General features: G+C 37.3%; 1 protein-coding gene across 7 annotated transcripts in view; it reads left to right on the top strand.

Moving 5' to 3' along the window:
• Nucleotides 1–20,556, top strand: part of KLHL8 (kelch like family member 8) — a 60,030-nt gene that overhangs the window by 21,924 nt on the left and 17,550 nt on the right. For 5 of the 7 annotated variants that reach the window (XM_079919261.1, XM_079919259.1, XM_079919258.1 and 2 more), the window contains 2 exons: nt 9,346–9,718; nt 19,973–20,521. In XM_079919261.1, coding sequence (XP_079775387.1) covers nt 9,506–9,718; nt 19,973–20,521 — 762 coding nt within the window. In that variant the 5' untranslated portion in view covers nt 9,346–9,505. The remainder of the gene's footprint in view (nt 1–9,345; nt 9,719–19,972; nt 20,522–20,556) is intronic. The other 2 variants (XM_079919262.1, XM_079919263.1) reach the window with 2 other exon arrangements.

Raw genomic sequence — 20,556 nt, 5'->3', positions numbered from 1 at the left:
TGTTTGCTAGTATTTTGTTGAGGATTTTTGCATCTATGTTCATCAGTGATAATGGCCTGTAGTTTTCTTTCTTTGTGACATCCTTGTCTGGTTTTGGTATCAAGGTGATGGTGGCCTCGTAGAAGGAATTTGGGAATGTTCCTCCTTCTGCTATATTTTGGAAGAGTTTGAGAAGGATAGGTGTTAGCTCTTCTCTAAATGTTTGATAGAATTTGCCTGTGAAGCCATCTGGTCCTGGGCTTTTGTTTGTTGGAAGGTTTTTAATCACAGTTTCAATTTCAGTGCTTGTGATTGGTCTGTTCATATTTTCTATTTCTTCCTGATTCAGTCTTGGCAGGTTGTGCATTTCTAAGAATTTGTCCATTTCTTCTAGATTGTCCATTTTATTGGCATAGAGTTGCTTGTAATAATCTCTCATGATCTTTTTTATTTCTGCAGTGTCAGTTGTTACTTCTCCTTTTTCATTTCTAATTCTATTGATTTGAGTCTTCTCCCTTTTTTTCTTGATGAGTCTGGCTAGTGGTTTATCTATTTTGTTTACCTTCTCAAAGAACCAGCTTTTAGTTTTATTGATCTTTGCTATTGTTTCCTTCATTTCTTTTTCATTTATTTCTGATCTGATTTTTATGATTTCTTTCCTTCTGCTAGCTTTGGGGTTTTTTGTTCTTCTTTCTCTAATTGCTTGAGGTGCAAGGTTAGGTTGTTTATTTAAGATGTTTCCTGCTTCTTAAGGTGGGCTTGTATTGCTATAAACATCCCCCTTAGAACTGCTTTTGCTGCATCCCATAGGTTTTGGGTCGTTGTGTCTCCATTGTCATTTGTTTCTAGGTATTTTTTGATTTCCTCTTTGATTTCTTCAGTAGTGTATTGTTTAGCCTCCATGTGTTTGTATTTTTTACAGATCTTTTCCTGTAATTGATATCTAGTCTCATGGCGTTGTGGTCGGAAAAGATACTTGATACAATTTCAATTTTCTTAAATTTACCGAGGCTTGATTTGTGACCCAAGTTATGATCTATCCTGGAGAATGTTCCATGAGCACTTGAGAAAATGTATATTCTGTTGTTTTTGGATGTAGTGTCCTATAAATATCAATTAAGTCCATCTTGTTTAATGTATCATTTAAAGCTTGTGTTTCCTTATTTATTTTCATTTTTGATGATCTGTCCATGGGTGAAAGTGGGGTGTTAAATTCCCCTACTATGAATGTGTTACTGTCGATTTCCCCTTTTATGGCTGTTAGTATTTGCGTTATGTACTGAGGTGCTCCTGTGTTGGGTGCATAAATATTTACAATTGTTATATCTTCTTCTTGGATCGATCCCTTGATCATTATGTAGTGTCCTTCTTTGTCTCTTCTAATAGTCCTTATTTTAAAGTCTATTTTGTCTGATATGAGAATTGCTACTCCAGCTTTCTTTTGGTTTCCATTTGCATGGAATATCTTTTTCCATCCCCTTACTTTCAGTCTGTATGTGTCTCTAGGTCTGTAGTGGGTCTCTTGTAGACAGCATATATATGGGTCTTGTTTTTGTATCCATTCAGCCAATCTGTGTCTTTTGGTGGGAGCATTTAGTCCATTTACATTTAAGGTAATTATCGATATGTATGTTCCTATTCCCATTTTCTAAATTGTTTTGGGTTCGTTATTATAGGTCTTTTCCTTCTCTTGTGTTTCTTGTCTAGAGAAGTTCCTTTAGCATTTGTTGTAAAGCTGGTTTGGTAGTGCTGAACTCTCTCAGCTTTTGCTTGTGTGTAAAGGTTTTAATTTCTCCATCAAATCTGAATGAGATCCTTGCTGGGTAGAGTAGTCTTGGTTGCAGGTTTTTCTCCTTCATCACTTTCAGTATGTCCTGCCACTCCCTTCTGGCTTGTAGGGTTTCTGCTGAGAGATCAGCTGTTAACCTTATGGGAATTCCCTTGTGTGTAATTTGTTGTTTTTCCCTTGCTGCTTTTAACATGCTTTCTTTGTATTTAATTTTTGACAGTTTGATTAATATGTCTTGGCGTATTTCTCCTTGGATTTATCCTGTATGGGACTCTCTGTGCTTCCTGGACTTGGTTAACTATTTCCTTTCCCATATTAGGGAAGTTTTCAACTATAATCTCTTCAAATGTTTTCTCAGTCCCTTTCTTTTTCTCTTCTTCTTCTGGAACCCCTGTAATTCAAATGTTGGTGCGTTTAATGTTGTCCCAGAGGTCTCTGAGACTGTCCTGAGTTCTTTTCATTCTTTTTTCTTTATTCTGCTCTGCAGTAGTTATTTCCACTATTTTATCTTCCAGGTCACTTATCCGTTCTTCTGCCTCAGTTATTCTGCTATTGATCCCATCTAGAGTACTTTTAATTTCATTTATTGTGTTGTTCATCATTGCTTGTTTCATCTTTATTTCTTCTAGGTCCTTCTTAACTGTTTCTTGCATTTTGTCCATTCTATTTCCAAGATTTCGGATCATCGTTACTATCATTATTCTGAATTCTTTTTCAGGTAGACTGCCTATTTCCTCTTCATTTGTCAGGTCTGGTGCATTTTTATGTTGCTCCTTCATCTGCTGTGTGTTTTTCTGTCTTCTCATTTTGCTTATCTTACTGTGTTTGGGGTCTCCTTTTTGCAGGCTGCAGGTTTGTAGTTCCCGCTGTTTTTGATGTCTATCTCCAGTGCCTAAGGTTGGTTCAGTGGGTTGTGTAGGCTTCCTGGTGGAGGGGACTAGTGCCTGTGTTGTGGTGGATGAGGCTGGATCTTGTCTTTCTGGTGGGCAGGTTCACGTCTGGTGGTGTGTTTTGGGGTGTCTGTGGCCTTATTATGATTTTAGGCAGCCTCTCTGCTAATGGGTGGGGTTGTGTTCCTGTCTTGCTAGTTGTTTGGCATAGGTTGTCCAGCACTGTAGCTTGCTGGTCGTTGAGTGAAGCTGGGTGCTGGTGTTAAGATGGAGGTCTCTGGGAGATTTTCGCCGTTTGATATTATGTGGAGCTGGGAGGTCTCTTGTTGACCAGTGTCCTGAAGTTGGCTCTCCTACCTCAGAGGCAGAGCCCTGACTCCTGGCTGGAGCACCAAGAGCCTTTGATCCACACGGCTCAGAGTAAAAGGGAGAAAAAGTAGAGAGAATTGGTAGAAGTATGAAGAAAGAAAGGAAGGAGGGAAGGGAGGAAGGAAGAAAGAAAGAAAGAAAGAAGCAAAGAAGTAAAGAAGGCAAGAAGGAAAGCAAGGAGGGAGGGAGAGAGGAAGGAAGGAAGGAGGGAAAGAAGGAAAAAAGAAAGAAAGAAGATACAGTAAAATAAAATAAAGTATAATAAAGTTATTGAATTAAAAAATACTTATTTAGGAAAAAAAGGGACGGATAGAACCTTAGGACAAATGTTGGAAGCAAAGCTATACAGACAAAATCTTACACAGAAGCATACACATACACCCTCACAAAAAGAGGTAAAGGGGAAAAAATCATAAATCTTGCTCTCAGAGACCACCTCCTCAATTTGGGATGATTTGTTGTCTAAAGGAGGGAAGGAAGGAAAGGAAGGAAGGAAGGAAGGAAAGAAGGTAAAGTATAATAAAGTTATTAAAATTAATTATTAAGAAAAAAAACCATGGACGGATAGAACCCTAGGACAAATGGTGGAAGCAAAACTATACAGACAAGAGCTCACACAGAAGCATACACATACACATTCACAAAAAGAGGAAAAGGGGAAACAATCATAGATCTTGCTCTCGAAGCCCACCTCCTCAATTTGGGATGACTCATTGTCTATTCATGTATTCCACAGATGCAGGTACATCAGGTTGATTGTGGAGCTTTAATCTGCTGTTTCTGAGGCTGCTGGGAGAGATTTCCCTTTCTCTTCTTTGTTCTCACAGCTCACAGGGGCTCAGCTTTGGATTTGGCCCTGCCTCTGCGTGTAGGTCGCTGGAGGGCGTCTGTTTTTTGTTCAGACAGGACGGGGTTAAAGGAGCCGCTGATTCGGGGGTTCTGGCGCACTCAGGCCGGGGGGGAGGGAGGGGCACTGCGGGCGGGGCGGGTCTGCGGCGGCAGAGGCCGGCATGACGTTGCACCAGCCTGAGGCCCGCCGTGCGTTCTCCCGGGGAAGTTGTCCCTGGATCCCGGGAACCTGGCAGTTGGGGGCTGCACAGGCTCCGCGGAAGAGGGGTGTGGATAGTGACCTGTTCTCGCACACAGGCCCCTTGGTGGCGGCAGCAGCAGCCTTAGCATCTCCCGCCCGTCCCTGGGGTCCGTGGTTTTAGCCGCAGCTCGCGCCCGTCTCTGGGGTCCGCGCTTTTAGCCACGGCTCGCGCCAGTCTCTAGGGTCCGCGCTTTTAGCCGCGGCTCGCGCCCGTCTCTGGGGTTCGCGCTTTTAGCCGCGGCTCTCGCTCATCTCTGGAGTTCCTTTAAGCAGCGCTCTTAAACCCCTCTCCTCGCGCACCAGGAAACAAAGAGGAAAGAAAAAGTCTCTTGCCTCTTTGGCAGGTGCAGACTTTTCCCCGGATTCCCTCCCGGCTAGCCGTGGTGCACTAACCCCTTCAGGCTATGTTCAGGCCGCTAACCGCAGTCCTCTCCCTGCGCTCCAACCGAAACTGTTGGGAGATTTTTGATTACTGATACAATCTCTTTACAAGTTATAGGTCTATTCAGATTTTCTATTTCTTTGTGATTTAGTCTTAATAGGTTTTGTGTTTCTAGGAACTTGTCCTTTTCATCTAGGTTATCCAATTTGTTGATGTACAGTTCATAATTTTCTCTTATAGTTCTTTTTATTTCTTTAGAATCAGTAGTAATGTCCCCATTTTCATTTCTGAATATAGTGATTTGAGGCTTATCTCTTTTTTCTTTTTTCTTGCGGTACGCGGGGCTCTCACTGTTGTGGCCTCTCCCGTTGCAGAGCACAGGCTCCGGATGCGCAGGCCCAGCAGCCATGGCTCACGGGCCCAGCCGCTCCGCGGCATGTGGGATCCTCCTGGACTGGGGCACAAACCCGTGTCCCCTGCATCGACAGGCGGACTCTCAACCGCTGCGCCACCAGGGAAGCCCTTCTTTTTTTTTCAATTTTATTTATCTTTGGCGGTGTTGGGTCTTCGTTGCTGCGTGGGGCTTTCTCTAGTTGCGGCGAGCAGGGGCTACTCTTTGTTGCGGTGCATTGGCTTCTCATTACGGTAGCTTCTCTTTTTGCGGAGCACGGGCTCTAGACGCACAGACTTCAGTAGTTGCGGCACAAGGGCTCAGTAGCTGTGTCCCGTGGGCTCTAGAACGCAGGCTCAGTAGTTGTGGCACATGGGCTTAGTTGCTCCATGGCATGTGGGATCTTCCCAGACCAGGGATTGAACTCATGTCCTCTTCCTTGGCAGGTGTGTTCTTAGCCGCTGCACCACCAGGGAAGTCCCTCTCTTTTTTTCGTAGTCTGTCTAGCTGAAGTTTTGTCAATTTTGTTGATCTTTTCGGAGAACCAACTTTTGGCTTGATTGACTTTCCTCTATTGTTTTTCTCTTCTCTGTTTAATTTCTCTTTGCTCAAACCTTTATTATTTACTTCCTTCTGCTAGATTTGGGTTTAGTTTATTCGTCTTTTTGCTAGTTCCTGAGGTTTTAAAGTTAGGTTGTTGATTTGATTTTTTTTTTGATGTGTTTAAAACTGTAAATTTCCCCCTTAGTGGGAAATTAGCTTAGCTTTCACTGCATCTCATGTTTTAGTATGTTGTGTTTTTGTTTTCATTTGACTCTAAGTATTTTCTAATTTCTCTGTGATTTCTTCTTTGATCCATCAGTTGTCTAAAATTGTGTTAATTTCCACAATTTTGTAAATTTTTCGGTTTTCTTTTTTGTTATTGATTTCTAACTTCATTGTGTTGTGGTTAGAGAAGATACTTGGTATATCTATCTTTTAAAATCTATTGAGTCTTAATTTGTGGCCTAATATGTTGTCTCTCCTGGAAAACGTCCCATGTGCATGTACTTGAGAAGAATGTGTATTCTGTTGTTGGGTAGTGTTCTGCATATGTCTGTTAGATCTAGTTGGTTTATTGTGTTAAGTCCTCTGTTTCCATACTTATGTCTGGTTGTTTTGTTCATTATTGTGAGTAGGCTATTGAAGTCTCCAACTATTATTGTAGAACTGTCTGTTTCTCCCTTCATTTCTTAGTTTTTGCTCCATATGTTTTCATGACTTGTCATTATATATGTAAATGTTTATAATTGTATATCCTTGCTGTATTGAACCTTTTATTAATATATACTGTCCTTTTTTGTTTCTTGTAACATTTTTTATTTAAAATCTTATTTTTGTCTGATACTAGTGTAGCCACTTTGGCTCTTTTTTTGGTTACTGTTTGCATGGAATATTTTTTTCAATCCTTTTCATTTCAACCTGTTTTTGTTTTTGGATCTCAAATGAGTCTTGTGTAGACAGCATATAATTGGATCATGTGTTTTTATTCATTCTGCCAGTCTCTGTCTTTTGATTGGAGTGTTTATTAATTCATTGATGTTTGTAGTAATTACTGATTAGGAAGGACTTATTTCTGGTATTGTGCTATTTGTTTCCTATGTGCCTTAGAGCTTTTTGAGCCTCATTTCCTGTATTACTGTCTTCTTTTGTGTTTAGTTGATTTTTTTTGTAGTGAAATGTTTAAGTTCCTTTCTTATTTTCTTATGTGTATACTCTATAGGCATTTTCTTTGTGGTTATCATGAGGATTACATTTAACATCCTACAATTATAATACTCTAATTTGAATTTATACTAGCTTAGCTTCAATAACAGACAAAAACTCTGCTTCTTTACAGTTTCATCTCTACCCTTTTCAGTTGTTGATGTCACAAAATTGCATCTTTATACATTGTGTGCCTAAAAACATGAACTAAAAATTCAAATTATTAAAATTGTTTAATTTAAATTTTATTTAAGTTTTATTTTTTACTTATTATTTTAAGTATTCTCCTAAATTATGTAGGAAACGTGATTTGGTGTAACAAAGCAAAATTACAGTAAAACTAGCTTTTTACATTAATAATTCTTTAAAAATGTATTTGTCTCTCAAATATAAAAAGTACAGTTACAAACCACTGTTACAATAATACTAGCTTTTCTACTTACCCATGTATTTACTTTTATATTCATATAGCTTTGAGTTACTGTCTAGTGTTCTTTCATCTCTTTCATCTTGTAGGTCTCCCTTGAGTTGCAGACCAGGTCTAGTGATCATGAACTCCCTCAGCTTTTGTTTATCTGGGTGTGTCTTACTTTCTCTCTCACTTTTGAAGGACAGTTTTTCTGGATATAGATCCTTCATTGATACATCTTGTCTTTTAGTACTTTTAACATATCCGCCCATTGTCTTTTGGCCTCCAAAGTTTCTGATGAGAAATCTGCTGATAATCTTATTGAGATCACTGGTATGTGATGATTCACTTCTCTTCTTGTTTTCAAGATTCTCTCTTTAGCTTTTTGGAAGTTTGATTATAATATGTCTTGGTGTGGGTCTCTTTGAGGTCATATTTTTTGGAGTCTCTTGGATGTTTATGTTCATGTCTTTCATTAAATTTGGGAAGTTTTCAGCCAGTATTTCTTCAGATATTCTCTCTGCCCTCTTCTCTGTCTTTTATCCTTCTAGGACTCTCATGATATGTATGTTGATCTGTTTGATTGTGTTCCCCAGGTCCCTTAGGTGCTGTTTATGTTTCTTCAATCTTTGTCAGACTTGATAATTTTCATTGTCTTAGCTTCAACTTTGCTAAATCTTTTTTCTACCTGCCCAGATCTGCCTTCAAATCCATCTAATGATTTTTTTTTTACATTTATTTTTGGCTGCATTGGGTCTTCATTGCTGCACGTGGTCTTTCTCTAGTTGTGGCGAGCGGGGTCTACTCTTTGTTGTGGTGCATGGGCATCTCATTGCGGTGGCTTCTCTTGTGGCGGAGCACAGGCTCTAAGCGTGTGGACTTCAGTAGTTGTGGCTAGGGGGCTTTAGAGCGTAGGCTCAGTAGTTGTGGTGCACAGGCTTAGTTGCTCCATGACATGTGAGATCTTCCCAGACCAGGGCTTGAACCTGTGTCCCCTGCATTGGCAGGCGGATTCTTAACCACTGTGCCACCAGGGAAGCCCCCCTCTAATGAATTTTTCATTTCAGTTATTAATATTACAGTTCCAGAATCTCTCTGTGGTTCCTTTTTAGGTTTTCTGTTTCTCTATTGATAGTTCCATTTTGTTAACACAAATGACTTTGTTCACATCTTCCTTTAGTTCTTTGAGCATCTTCAAGACAGTCTTTTTAAAGTCTTTGAAAAAGAACTAATGGCATTTTTAGTAGACAGAGACAGTTTCTGTTGATTTATTTTTCCCCTTGAATAAGCCATACTTTTCTGTTTCTTTGTATGCCTTGTGATTTTTTTGGTTGTTAAATACTAGATGTTTGAGTCTAATAATGTGGTAACTCTGAAAATCAGATTTTTCCCTATTCCTTAAGGCTTGTTGTGGTTTTTTTGTTGTTTGGCTTTTTTTTTTTTTAATTGTTGTGGGCTGTCTTTATGATGAAGATCAGCTTGAGATTTAAACTTAAAGTCTTCTCAGGTCTTTTCTGAGCCTTTTCCTGGGCATGCATGGTCACTTTCTGATTTTCCTTGTATATGCAGTTGTTTTTTAATGTCTTAGTCTTTAGTGTCTTACTTCCAAAAGGGGAAATAGTGAAAAATGCAGCGGTAAAGGGCACCAGCCTTTAAAATATCGTGGAAGTCACTTCAGATGAGAGGGAGGGGCCTGCAACAGTGGGAGGAGGTGCAATCACAGTGGCTGGCCACCTCTTTGTCTGCACCTCTGTGATCAGAAACAGTAGTGAGCAATCAGAGGAGAGATCCCTGATATTCAGAGGGTAGAGTCCTTCTTGCCTACTGTGGCTTCTGCAAACTGTGCAAGCTGCTCCAGAAACACATGCACAGCTGCTTGCCACATGGCTGAGGGTGGGCAGCTGCTACTGTACACAGAGCTGACATTGACCAAAGTCAACTGTAATTTACTAAGTCTTCTGGAAGTTGTAATCCTTCAGCCCACTCCAGAGTTTCAAAACAGTTACATCAGACAGATTCTGTCAGTGCAGTTGTTGTCTATGTGGGGAGACAGATTCCTTGTGCTTCTTCTACTCCACCATCTTCCCACAATTTTCCAATTAGATTTTAAAGGAGTCCCTTCACTGATACAATTAGCTGAGGTGGCTTATGTGACATTTAGTGTAAAAATACAAAGTCACCTGTTCTTCTTTCAACAGTGATTTATATGGTCATTTTACATATACGGTATTGGTAAACTATAATTTCTAGTAATCATTTTTTGAGTGGTTGTTTTATGTGTGTTTTGTTATGTTTTTCAGTCTCAGCTAACTGGACAATGGCAGTTGAGTAGGTTTTGAAAAATGCCTGAAGTTTAGTGGACTGCATCTACCTTCTCCCCATCTACCTTTTCCCTGTCCTTTACAAAAGAATAAATGGAATGTTTGAGAAGAGAGCTGTATTAAAAGAAGAGTGTTACAAATGGCTTCAGAATCTGTAAATGCAAAACAAGCTAGGAATCGCTTCACAAAGGGGAAGAGGCAACAGCACCAGCAAGTAAAGAACAGATCTTCACTTGGTGATGGTGATGGAGAAGACTCCTTTATCTTTGAAGCAAATGAAGCTTGGAAAGATTTTCATGGTTCTCTTCTTCAGTTTTATGAAAATGGAGAACTCTGTGATATCACATTGAAGGTAAGACTGTCTTTTTTTCTTTCCTCAATCTCTTCAGTGTATTATATAAAATAAAGGTTTCTATAACCATGCAAGGCAAATTTTTGTTGCTTTACTTATTATAGTCAGAACGATTTTAGTTTCAACCCTTTATTACATTGAAGGGGAAGGGACATAAGGGAGGGTAAGTAAAGGGAACCTAGCATAAGATAAAATTATTATACTAATTAAATGTTGATATTCACTATTTCTTAGTTTCACTTCTGAAAGTTCTGGAGCCCTAAAACAACAAATAGTTATTATTTGTGAAATGGATAAATTGCTGTTGACCAGATAAGCTTTTTTTTTTTGGCTGCACTGTACGGCTTGCGGGATCTAAGTCCCCTGACCAGGGATTGAACCTGCACCCTCCTCAGTGAAAGCGTGGAGTCCTAACCACTGGACCACCAGGGAATTAGCTTTTAACTTGTGAATTAAAAAATCTTGATGTTGGGAATTCCCTAGTGGTCTGGTGGTTAGGACTCCATGCTTCCATTGCAGGGGACATGGGTTTGATCCCTGGTCAGGGAACTAAGATCCTGCATGCTGCCTGGCGCAGCCAAAAAAAGAAAAAAGAAAAAAAAACCAACTTGATGTATTCACTTACTTTTGATGTTGGTTAGAAGTCAGAATTCTTGGTTTTATATGTAGCTCCACTAATGTTTAACTGTGTGTTCCTATTCTGGTGTAAGCATATCTTGTTTTTCTGCACTTTTTTGCTTTATTGTGTTTCTCAGATAATGTGTTTTTTTGTTTGTTTTAAACAGATTGAAGGTTTGTGGCAGCCCTGAGTTGTCAGGTGATGGTTAGCGTTTTTTAGTCTAAACATAACTTTTATATACACCGGGAAACCAAAAAATTCATGTGACTTGCTTTATTGAGATATTTGCTTTATTGCAGTGGTCTGGAACTGAACCTGCAGTATCTCCAAGATATGCCTGTAATTTAATCTCTATTTCAATATTACTGTCTTTAAGTGAGATTGTTTATTTTTACCTGATAGTGAAGTAGAGTTTTTTAGACTTGGATGAAAAAGTCTTTAGTAAACTTTGTCTAAGGCCTATATGATTATGTTGCTCTGCTACAAAGGACAGTTTTAATAAAGTTGGAAAATTGATAAAGCAGTGTTGAAGAGCCTGTGTTCTAATTATTTCTCATAGCTCATTTAAAGTACTTCTTACTATTCCTATCTCTCAGTGTAATATTAAATTTTTTTGAGGATTTATGTGTATATATGCAGCATTTTCCACATGAGATTTGCCACTTTGGGATCTTTTAGATTTTGCTTTCTGCTCCTGATCAGCCAGGTTCTTAGAGCTCAGAGTTGTGGGGATTGAGGACACCCTTAGAGAATCAGATCAGGGACACTCAGCAAAAGTCTGTAAACTGAATGCATAAATTCTGAGTTTTAGGCCCAGAATGTCCAGGAGTATAGTGTTATACTGTAAATAAATGACCTACATTCTCTTTACTTAAACTTTTAATTAGGACCTACGAATATGTAAGGACACTAAGATATTGAGAAGAAAACTATTAAATAATTTTACTAGCTTTATGTGAAATTTAGCCATGTATAAATTTTAGTGAAGGAAGACCTAAACTGTAGGTGTAGAACACCTGATCTGTATAGTATATTATGTTTAATCTAATGCCATTCTAATTTTCAACGCAAGTGTGAAATTCAGTGACCCACACTGGATTTGACAAAAATAAAAATGTAAAATAGATTATTTGAATTTAATAAATTACCAGTTCATCATATCAGTATATGTTGGAAAATAATTAAATAGAATATTATTGATTGTATACATTTTATAATTGGATCTTAGAATAATTTTTACTAGCTACTGCATGTAAACTTTCTTAAGTGAAAAGTAAGGATATAGCCATTTTAGGGCAAGTGATAACTAATCTCATAACTTTTCTTTGTTTATTGGGTAACTTCAGCAATAGGTTGAAGTGAAAACCTCAGAAGAATCTATGGTGGAAAAAAAAAGAATATGGTGGAAACCCAAAATTACTGTGTTTGAAGCAGTGATAGAAGTCATTTAGCAATGAGAAACTTTACTAATTGAAAGGAGCTATCATTTTTATTTTTTCAACTGTAAAATTATGATGATGATTAGGTTTTTGTGAGGAATAAGTGAATTGATAACATGTGAAGTCCTTACAACAGTGCTCAGTACATAATAATAAATAATCAGCTGTTAGGATCATTATGTGTACTATTCTTGTTGTTCCAAAAGTATTAGATAATGCTGCTACAGTATATTCTTATCATTAGAAAGAACTGTAGCTTAATCTTTTAGCGGGTCTGTTATTGGATTTGTTTCTTAATTCTAATTCAACATTTCTTAAACTTTCAGAATTTTAACTGTCACAGAACAACTAAACCAAGCAGGATTATGGGTAGTTTACAATGCTCTGTTCAATACAAACTTCACTTTTTACATTCATATAACCTTGAGGATTATACTTTGATATATTCATCTCCTTTTTTTATTAGTATGCTTCATTAGATCATTATTGCTTTTAGGACAAGCATTTTAGAAAGACAGTTATCAAAACTGGTTTTATTGTTCATATGTAAGGCCATTAGTGTGTTTTTAAATTCCAAAGTGAGCACTGATATTGGAAAAACAAACTCATTTAACAGATATTTACTAAGGTCTTACCCTAGTATATGGAGAGTATAAATAAATCTGAATAACGTGCTGTACTTGCATTGAGGGAGTTTGAAATTTAGCTGGAGATAGGCACATACACAGCTAACTAAAATACAATTTAGTGATTGTCATTTTATGATATTTTTATGGAAGCATAGGAGAGGATCTGTTAACTATGTCTGAGAGGTGATTGGAAAGGCTTCACATAGGAGATTATATATAATCTTGAGGTCATTCCAAGGAAAGGTAAAACTTGTTTATATATTATTATGTATTTATTAGTGAAAATATTTTAGAACAGTATATCTAGTGGCAGCTCTAAAGTTATGTATGAGGGAAGATTCTTAAGGGCAACAATTTGGTGGGGAAAAGGCAGAGGGAAATTGTCTTGAAAGGGGTATTGCATAGCTCTCATAATGCTTAAATTATACATCATAGATCAACAAGACTAGCATCTACAAAGATGCTTTTATTTATGTTTTATGTAGTTTGAGGAAATGTCATTATCCTTGTTAAAGATCATAGTTAATTTTACCTCAAGAAGTTGATAGAGATTATTAGAGGAGGACAATCCCTTACATCACCTCTTGATGCCATCACTGATTATGTTTCAGTCATGTTGTTTGGCATTTTTTTTGAAAGTGCACGTTTCTGTGATTTTTTTTTTAAAACAAGTATTTATAGGATTCTAATGAACACGTTCAAGACTCTAAGTGTTATAATTATTGGCTGTCAAAACTTTCAACTGATCAGGTAAGAATAAGTGCTCTGAAAGATTGCAGAGAAACAAAGTATTTGAACTGCATTATAGTAGTATACTTCCAAGAGGTAGAAATGATAAAATTGTTATCCTTATAAATGTAGCAGTTAACTCCTGACCAGAGAGCAGGCATAATCTAATAAAAGAGAAATGATAAAGGAGAAAGTGATTTTTTTAAAATACAAATTTATTTATTTTATTTATTTTTGGCTGTGTTGGGTCTTCGTTGCTGCACACCAGCTTTCTCTAGGTGCGGTGAGCAGGGGCTACTCTTTGTTGTGGTGTGCAGGCTTCTCGTGGCGGTGGCTTCTCTTGTTGTGGAGCACAGGCTCCAGTATTTGTGGCTCGCGGGTTCTAGAGCACAGGCTCAGTAGTTGTCGCGCATGAGCTTAGTTACTCTGCGGCATCTTCCTGGACCAGGGCTTGAACCCATGTCCCCAGCATTGGCAGGCAGATTCTTAACCACTGCGCCACCAGGGAAGCCCGAGACAAACGTAAGGTAGATAGCTAGTGGGAAGCAGCTGCATGGCACAGGGATATCGGCTCGGTGCTTTGTGACCGCCTGGAGGGGTGGGATAGGGAGGGTGGGAGGGAGGGAGACGCAAGAGGGAAGAGATATGGGAACATATGTATATGTGTAACTGATTCACTTTGTTATAAAGCAGAAACTAACACACCATTGTAAAGCAATTATACCCCAATAAAGATGTTAAAAAAAAAGTGATTTTATATTTAACACTTAAGCATTCTTTGTTAAGAAGTCTAATAAAATGATCACTTCTACTTTTGTCCATTCAAATAGTAAGTCAGTATTTTGATTTTATTTTTAATGTTGCTCAGAAGAAGGGATATTTGAGTGTTTATATCCATAGATCCTTGTTTATTTGACCCCCAAAATGCTACCTAAAAATTATTGTTTTCATTGTGTAGGTTTTTAAAGTAAACGTAGTGAGATAAGATTGTAGAACAGTGAATGTGACTAGACATTGTGATATGGTAATTCACTACAAGCCAAGACATTGAGTCTTATACATTTAACCCCTTCTTGACCTGGCAATTAAACATGTTTATGGCTACTCTGACTGAATAAAATTGGTGGATTATTGAAAAAGAGTAGCTAATTGAGATAAAAGGGCAAAATTACAAGGGCTTAAACTGAAAAATTAGAATACAGCTTATAAATGTACATAAAAGGAGACTTGGGTATATAGGCTTTTTTCCCTCCAGTCTTCATTTCTGTTCTATGTGTTTTCTACACTTTTATTTCAATATCGGTCTCAAACATTTAGCTTGAGTTACTGTTAAGTAAAGTACTAAAAATGTCAAAGAAGTAAAAATTAAATCAATTGAAAAATTGTTCAGTTATCAACATATTGAACATTATTTATTGCTTTGAAATTTTGATGAAGGGATTATTCTCAAACACTGCTGATGGGTATGTAAATTCATTCCTTGTTTTTCATGGATGGTTTGGCCGTATGTATCAAGAGCTGTAAAAAGCTTATATTTATTGACTCATTAATTCTGCTTTTTAGATTTTATCTCAAGGAAGTATTCTGAAATGTTGAAAAAACTTCCTGTTCTAAGATACTGTTTATATTTAAAATATGGAAAAGTTGTCTTAATGGCTGATATCAGAATAAATAAACTGTGTTACATCCACTGTGTAGAATAAGCATGAAGAGTTGAAAGTTTTCAGAAACTTAGGAAAAGGTGACAAAGTTCAGGACAGTCTATTATGTTTCAAAATGCATGGGAAAAAGTTAAAAGGAAATATGCCAACAGGTTGACAGTATTTGTTGAATTGTGAGTAAATTTTTTCCCTTATATTTTTCTGTACTTTCTTGATTTTACACTTTAAATATATATTGTAGTTGAGGGGAAAAAAGAAAACTTGAAAAGTAAGTGACCTTTAATGTAAGATAATAGATAGGTTCCTTTTGAAAGTCAGGGCTGATAGTTAATGGAATTTTTTATATATATATAAATTTATTTATTTATGGCTGTGTTGGGTCTTCATTGCTGCGCGCAGGCTTTCTCTAGTTGCAGCGAGCAGGGGCTACTCTTCGTTTTGGTGTGCGGGCTTCTCATTGCAGTAGCTTCTCTTGTTGCGGAGCATGGGCTCTAGGCGCGCAGGATTCAGTAGTTGTGGCTAGCGGGCTCTAGAGTGTAGGCTCAGTAGTTGTGGCGCACGGGCTTAGTTGCTCCGCGGCATGTGGAATCTTCCCAAACCAGGGCTCGAACCCATGTCCCCTGCGTTGGCAGGTGGATTCTTAACCACTGCACCACCAGGGAAGTCCCTGTTTCATTGTATTTTGATCCCTATTGGCTAATCCATGGACAGTTACTCAAGGTTTGGATTAGCGGTTTGTATTTCAAGCTTTTGTTAAAAAATAAAGGATCATTATGTTAATGTTGATATTCAACGTATTTTACTACTTGGGTTTAAGCTTGACGTGTTTTCTTTTCCCCGAGCATCTTGAATTATTCATATGTTCACTTATCTAATCAAAATGTAAATTAGAAAATTCCCTAGTATCAAGGACATATGCTGTAGTATTTATATCATTTTAAATGGTATAATAATGTCTAATATTTTGTAGTTTGTGTATTTTTCACCCAGTTTTAAACATCTAGTCTTTAGACTTCGATTTCTTTCATTTTAAAATTTCTGATAAAATATTTTTGGTAATTGATACTTATATTTATGTACCAGAGAAGAAAAATTTAGAAATAAACTCTTAAGAACATGAGACTGCATAGTGTCAAAGGAAAGCTAATAAATGCATAAAAGCCCATATTTTTTATTTTTGGCTGTGCTGGGTCTTCGTTTCTCTGCGAGGGCTTTCTCTAGTTGTGGCAAGCAAGGGCCGCTCTTCATCGCGGTGTGCAGGCCTCTCACTGTCGCAGCCTCTCCTGTTTTGGAGCATAGGCTCCAGACGCGCAGGCTCAGTAGTTGTGGCTCACGGGCCTAGTTGCTCTGCGTCATGTGGGATCCTCCCAGACCAGGGCTCGAACCCGTGTCCCCTGCATTGGCAGGCAGATTCTCAACCACTGTGCCACCAGATAAGCCCCTTGGAAGGAGTTCTTTAGACCCAACCAAGTTGTCAGTTACTTGCCGCGCAGTCTTAATTTGGATGTTTGGTGGTCGTCTGGGTGGATCTTTTCAAGTCCAAAGACATAGAGCAATAGGAGAATGAGAAAGACTGAGTGGGAAAAGCCTTGGCCTCAGTGCGCTTCTTCACGGCCAGAGAACTGGTCTCTGCCAGATCCTGCAGGCAACGTCAGCTGCCACTTAATGGGCTACTGGAATCTACATGGCTCAGGATAAGTCCCAGCCACCCTTCAGAGGGGAGCCATAGCCCAATAGGCGGATCGAGATTATGGCCTTTGAGGCCCCGCATTGGGTGCCAGAAAAGATGTTGCAGGAAAGAGAGTGGGGTGCGAGAGGATGGTCACATCCCAAGTCATGTCTGAGTCCCTGGGATGGCCACCAAGTGTGGGTTCTTGGCTTTGTGCAGGCAAGAATTCAAGAGCAAGACATAGTAAAGTGAAAAGTTTATTCAGGGAGATACACACCCCATAGACAGAGTGTGGGCCATCTTGGAAGGCAAGAGGCCAAGCCCAAATTTTTTGATGTTCCTATTTCATATATAAGGCTCAAAGATCTTTTTAAAGTTAAGATGGGTATTTATTTATTTATTTATTTTTACAAAAATGTTAGTTTGCATTAGCCCCACATTCACAAAACTTAGAAAACAAAAGAAAATGCCCAGCCATTGTAGAACTCTAACATCCAAGTATCAATTCCTTTATTCCAATCAAAAACAATGTTCCCAGAATTCAGCACAAAACTGAAAACACTGCTGCTACCAGCCATAGTCCATAACAGTAACTTTAAATTGTCCAAGGGGATTAAGGAAGCATTTTAAATCACTGTCACTCCTACCGAAGGATTTTAGGCAACGAGAATTTATTCTCATACAAGAATAAATTTGCATTTTATCATTAAACAGTATGAGGGCCTTAACTGGGAATTACCAGTTTATAAACTTTCTCCCCCAAATTTGTGAATATATCTGAATGTTAAATTTTTCTTATTTAGACGATGGGTATTTATTCTAAAAGGGTGCATAAGGGTATGATTTTGTGTGTATGTGTGTATATTAAATATACATGTTTTAGTTTATTTGAATCAAATTAAAGTTACAGAGGGACAGAGCCTTATAAACAACATGAAGATAGCTTGAGGGCCATTGATTTGTACAGCTTGGATGAGAAGGCATTGTAAAAATGATGTTTATCTGAAAATTGTAGTACTTTCTTTTCTTAAAAAAAAAATACTAAAAAAAAACAACAACTTTGTGTCGAGGGCTGACTTTCAGTAGATTGCAGCGAGGGAGCTCCTCTGCTACCTATAAAACCCCGACCCAGAAGCAGTCGTCTACGAATGGTTTAGCACCAGTTTCCCAATGAACGTGCAGTGCGTGACAGGCAAGGGGGCGGCCGCCTTTCTGGCTGCACCTGTAGTACCTTATTTTATAGTACTATTATGTAATAGAGTCTTTGTAAGTTGTTTAATTGAGCAGGTTTATGTCATGTGAGATTTACAGATATTTACATAGAAACTAAATCTCAGTGGTGGCCAGTGCAGATGATCAAAAAAAAAAAAAGATATTTTTAGACTATTTTTTAAATGTTTAATATCAGCTTTCAGATCCCATTTTAGGGCTAGTGTGAATTTGAGAACATGCCAAGCTTTCTGCTGTAGTATAGTTTACAACTTGAATCTCAGTAGACTCTAAATCCTGCCTTCTAAATTATTTTAACAAAGTGAATATAGTATAACCAACAGAAACAATCATCTTGTACTTGTTGAAATAAGTGATATTCATTCTTCCTCTACATTAGTGAAAAAAGCTGGGTAAGGAGCATTTATAAGCAAAACCTTTTATACATTGTAACATTCCTCAGGCCTTTTTCTTTAGGAGTTCTTATTTTAAAATTAGTTCCCAAATAATGAAACACAACTATAAGTGTATTACATAATCAAAATGTTACATGGAAACAGGATAATTGCTAAAACACTACTATCCTATTACTTGTACTCATTGATTATTTAACATAAAGTGCTGGGAAAACTGGATAACTACTGTGTTAAAAATAAGATGAGTAAGAGGTACAAACTATATGTATAAAATAAGGTACAAGGATATATTGTACAACACAGGGAGTATAGCCAATGTTTTATAATAACTGTAAATGGAGTATAACCTTTAAAAATTGTGAATCAGTATATTGTACAACTGTAACATATAATATTGTACAGCAACTATACATCAATAAAAAGAGATATCTGTCTTCTCAGTACCAAAAAATTCCAGATGGAAATAGATTTGTGAAAAACATAAAACTAGAAAAAATACCTGTAAATATTTATGGACTGTTAGAATGATTCCCATTTCAAGCATAGCACCTAAGGCAGAAGTCATAAGGAAAAAGATTGATTGGATTATATAAAAGTCCATAGGGAGTGAATAAAATTTTGAAGCATACTTATAAAAGAGAAGTTTTGAAATGTATATATGACAAATGACTAATATTCTAAATGTCTGAGGAGTTCTTACAAATGAGAAAAAAAGTCATAGAAAGAGTTCTTAGAAGAAATAAACGTAGTCCAAAATTTATGAATGATTCAATCATATTAGTAACAAGTAAACTAAAACAATGAGGTATTTCATACATTGAATTGGCAGATTTTTCTTAAGATAACATTCAGAATATGGCACAAATATTGTAAGCAGATCAGAAATGGACAATTTAGTAGTATGTATCCAAATTGTACTTATCCTTTGAAACAGCATTTCTGTTTTTAGGAATTTATGTCTAGGAAATAATAGAGAATGTAAACAAAGATTCTCCTACAACAAAGTTCACTACTGTGTTTGTAATGGCAGACTATTGGAAGCAATCTAATTTTTCAACAAAGTGGTGAGATTTCAGTGTTATTACATTTCTATAAGATATCATTTCAAAATGATTTAAATAGGAAATGAAAAAACTTCAGTTAAGCTCATAGTAAATACTAACATTGATTTGTTTACTCTCCTTCAATTTTCTCACTGGTAAATTGTGGATAATAATAGTATCGACTCATAGGGGCATTGGGACAATCGAGTGAGTTAATATATGAAAAGCACTTAGAATAGTGCCTGACACGATAACTGTAGTTAACAATATTGTGTTGTATATTTGAAAGTTGCTAAGAGAGTAGATCTTAAAAGTTCTCATCAGAAAGAAAAAAATTTGTAAATTATATGAGGTGATGAATAGCTTACTAAAACTGTGCTAATCGTTTCACAATATATACATATATCAAATCATAATGTTGCATACCTTAAACTTATACAACATTGTATGTCAATAAAATTGGAAAAAAAGAAGGGACTCTTAGACCAAAAAAAAAGTATAGTGCCTGATACATAGTAAGTGCTAGGTGATGTTTGCTATTAGCCTCATTAATTCACAAAATGCTTCTGAAATGTGAGATAATACAGAAAAATCATAGTTTATGGTATAATACATTATAGATACATGTATAAAAGATTTGACTCTAACTTGGAAGAAGAAAATTGCGTGACCTTAAGAAATTGGCCTAGATTGAAAGTAAGTGACAAAGGATTACATTGCTAAAACAAATACACTAAACTTGTCTGGAGTTTTTATCCCTGCTATACAGCATGTACTCAATGCTGATCTCAGGCTAATTTTGATATTAAACTGAGTCTCTCTTTGTTTTGTTTTGAACAGGTTGGCTCAAAGCTAATCTCTTGTCACAAACTGGTATTGGCTTGTGTTATTCCCTACTTCAGAGCTATGTTTCTCTCGGAAATGGCTGAAGCCAAGCAAACACTGATTGAGATCAGAGATTTTGATGGTGATGCAATAGAAGACTTGGTAAAATTTGTCTATTCTTCACGACTCACTTTGACTGTTGACAATGTCCAGCCTCTCTTATATGCAGCCTGTATTCTACAGGTTGAACTGGTGGCTAGAGCTTGTTGTGAATACATGAAGTTACATTTTCATCCCTCCAATTGTCTGGCAGTAAGAGCCTTTGCAGAAAGTCACAATCGAATAGACTTAATGGACATGGCGGATCAGTATGCCTGTGAGCATTTTCCTGAAGTGGTGGAGTGTGAAGACTTTGTAAGTGTGTCACCCCAGCATCTCCATAAGCTTTTGTCCTCCAGTGATCTAAATATTGAGAATGAAAAGCAGGTGTATAGTGCAGCCATCAAGTGGCTTCTTGCCAATCCTCAGCATCATTCCAAATGGTTGGATGAAACACTTGCACAGGTAGGGATGAATAAGATTGTGTATAGAAATGAAAT

This window comes from Stenella coeruleoalba (assembly GCF_951394435.1).
Source record: "Stenella coeruleoalba genome assembly, chromosome: 4".
In the NCBI taxonomy this organism is placed as follows: Eukaryota; Metazoa; Chordata; class Mammalia; order Artiodactyla; family Delphinidae; genus Stenella; species Stenella coeruleoalba.
The sequence above is the reverse complement of the archived record's forward strand: the minus strand, read 5'-3'. Positions and strand labels throughout refer to the sequence as shown.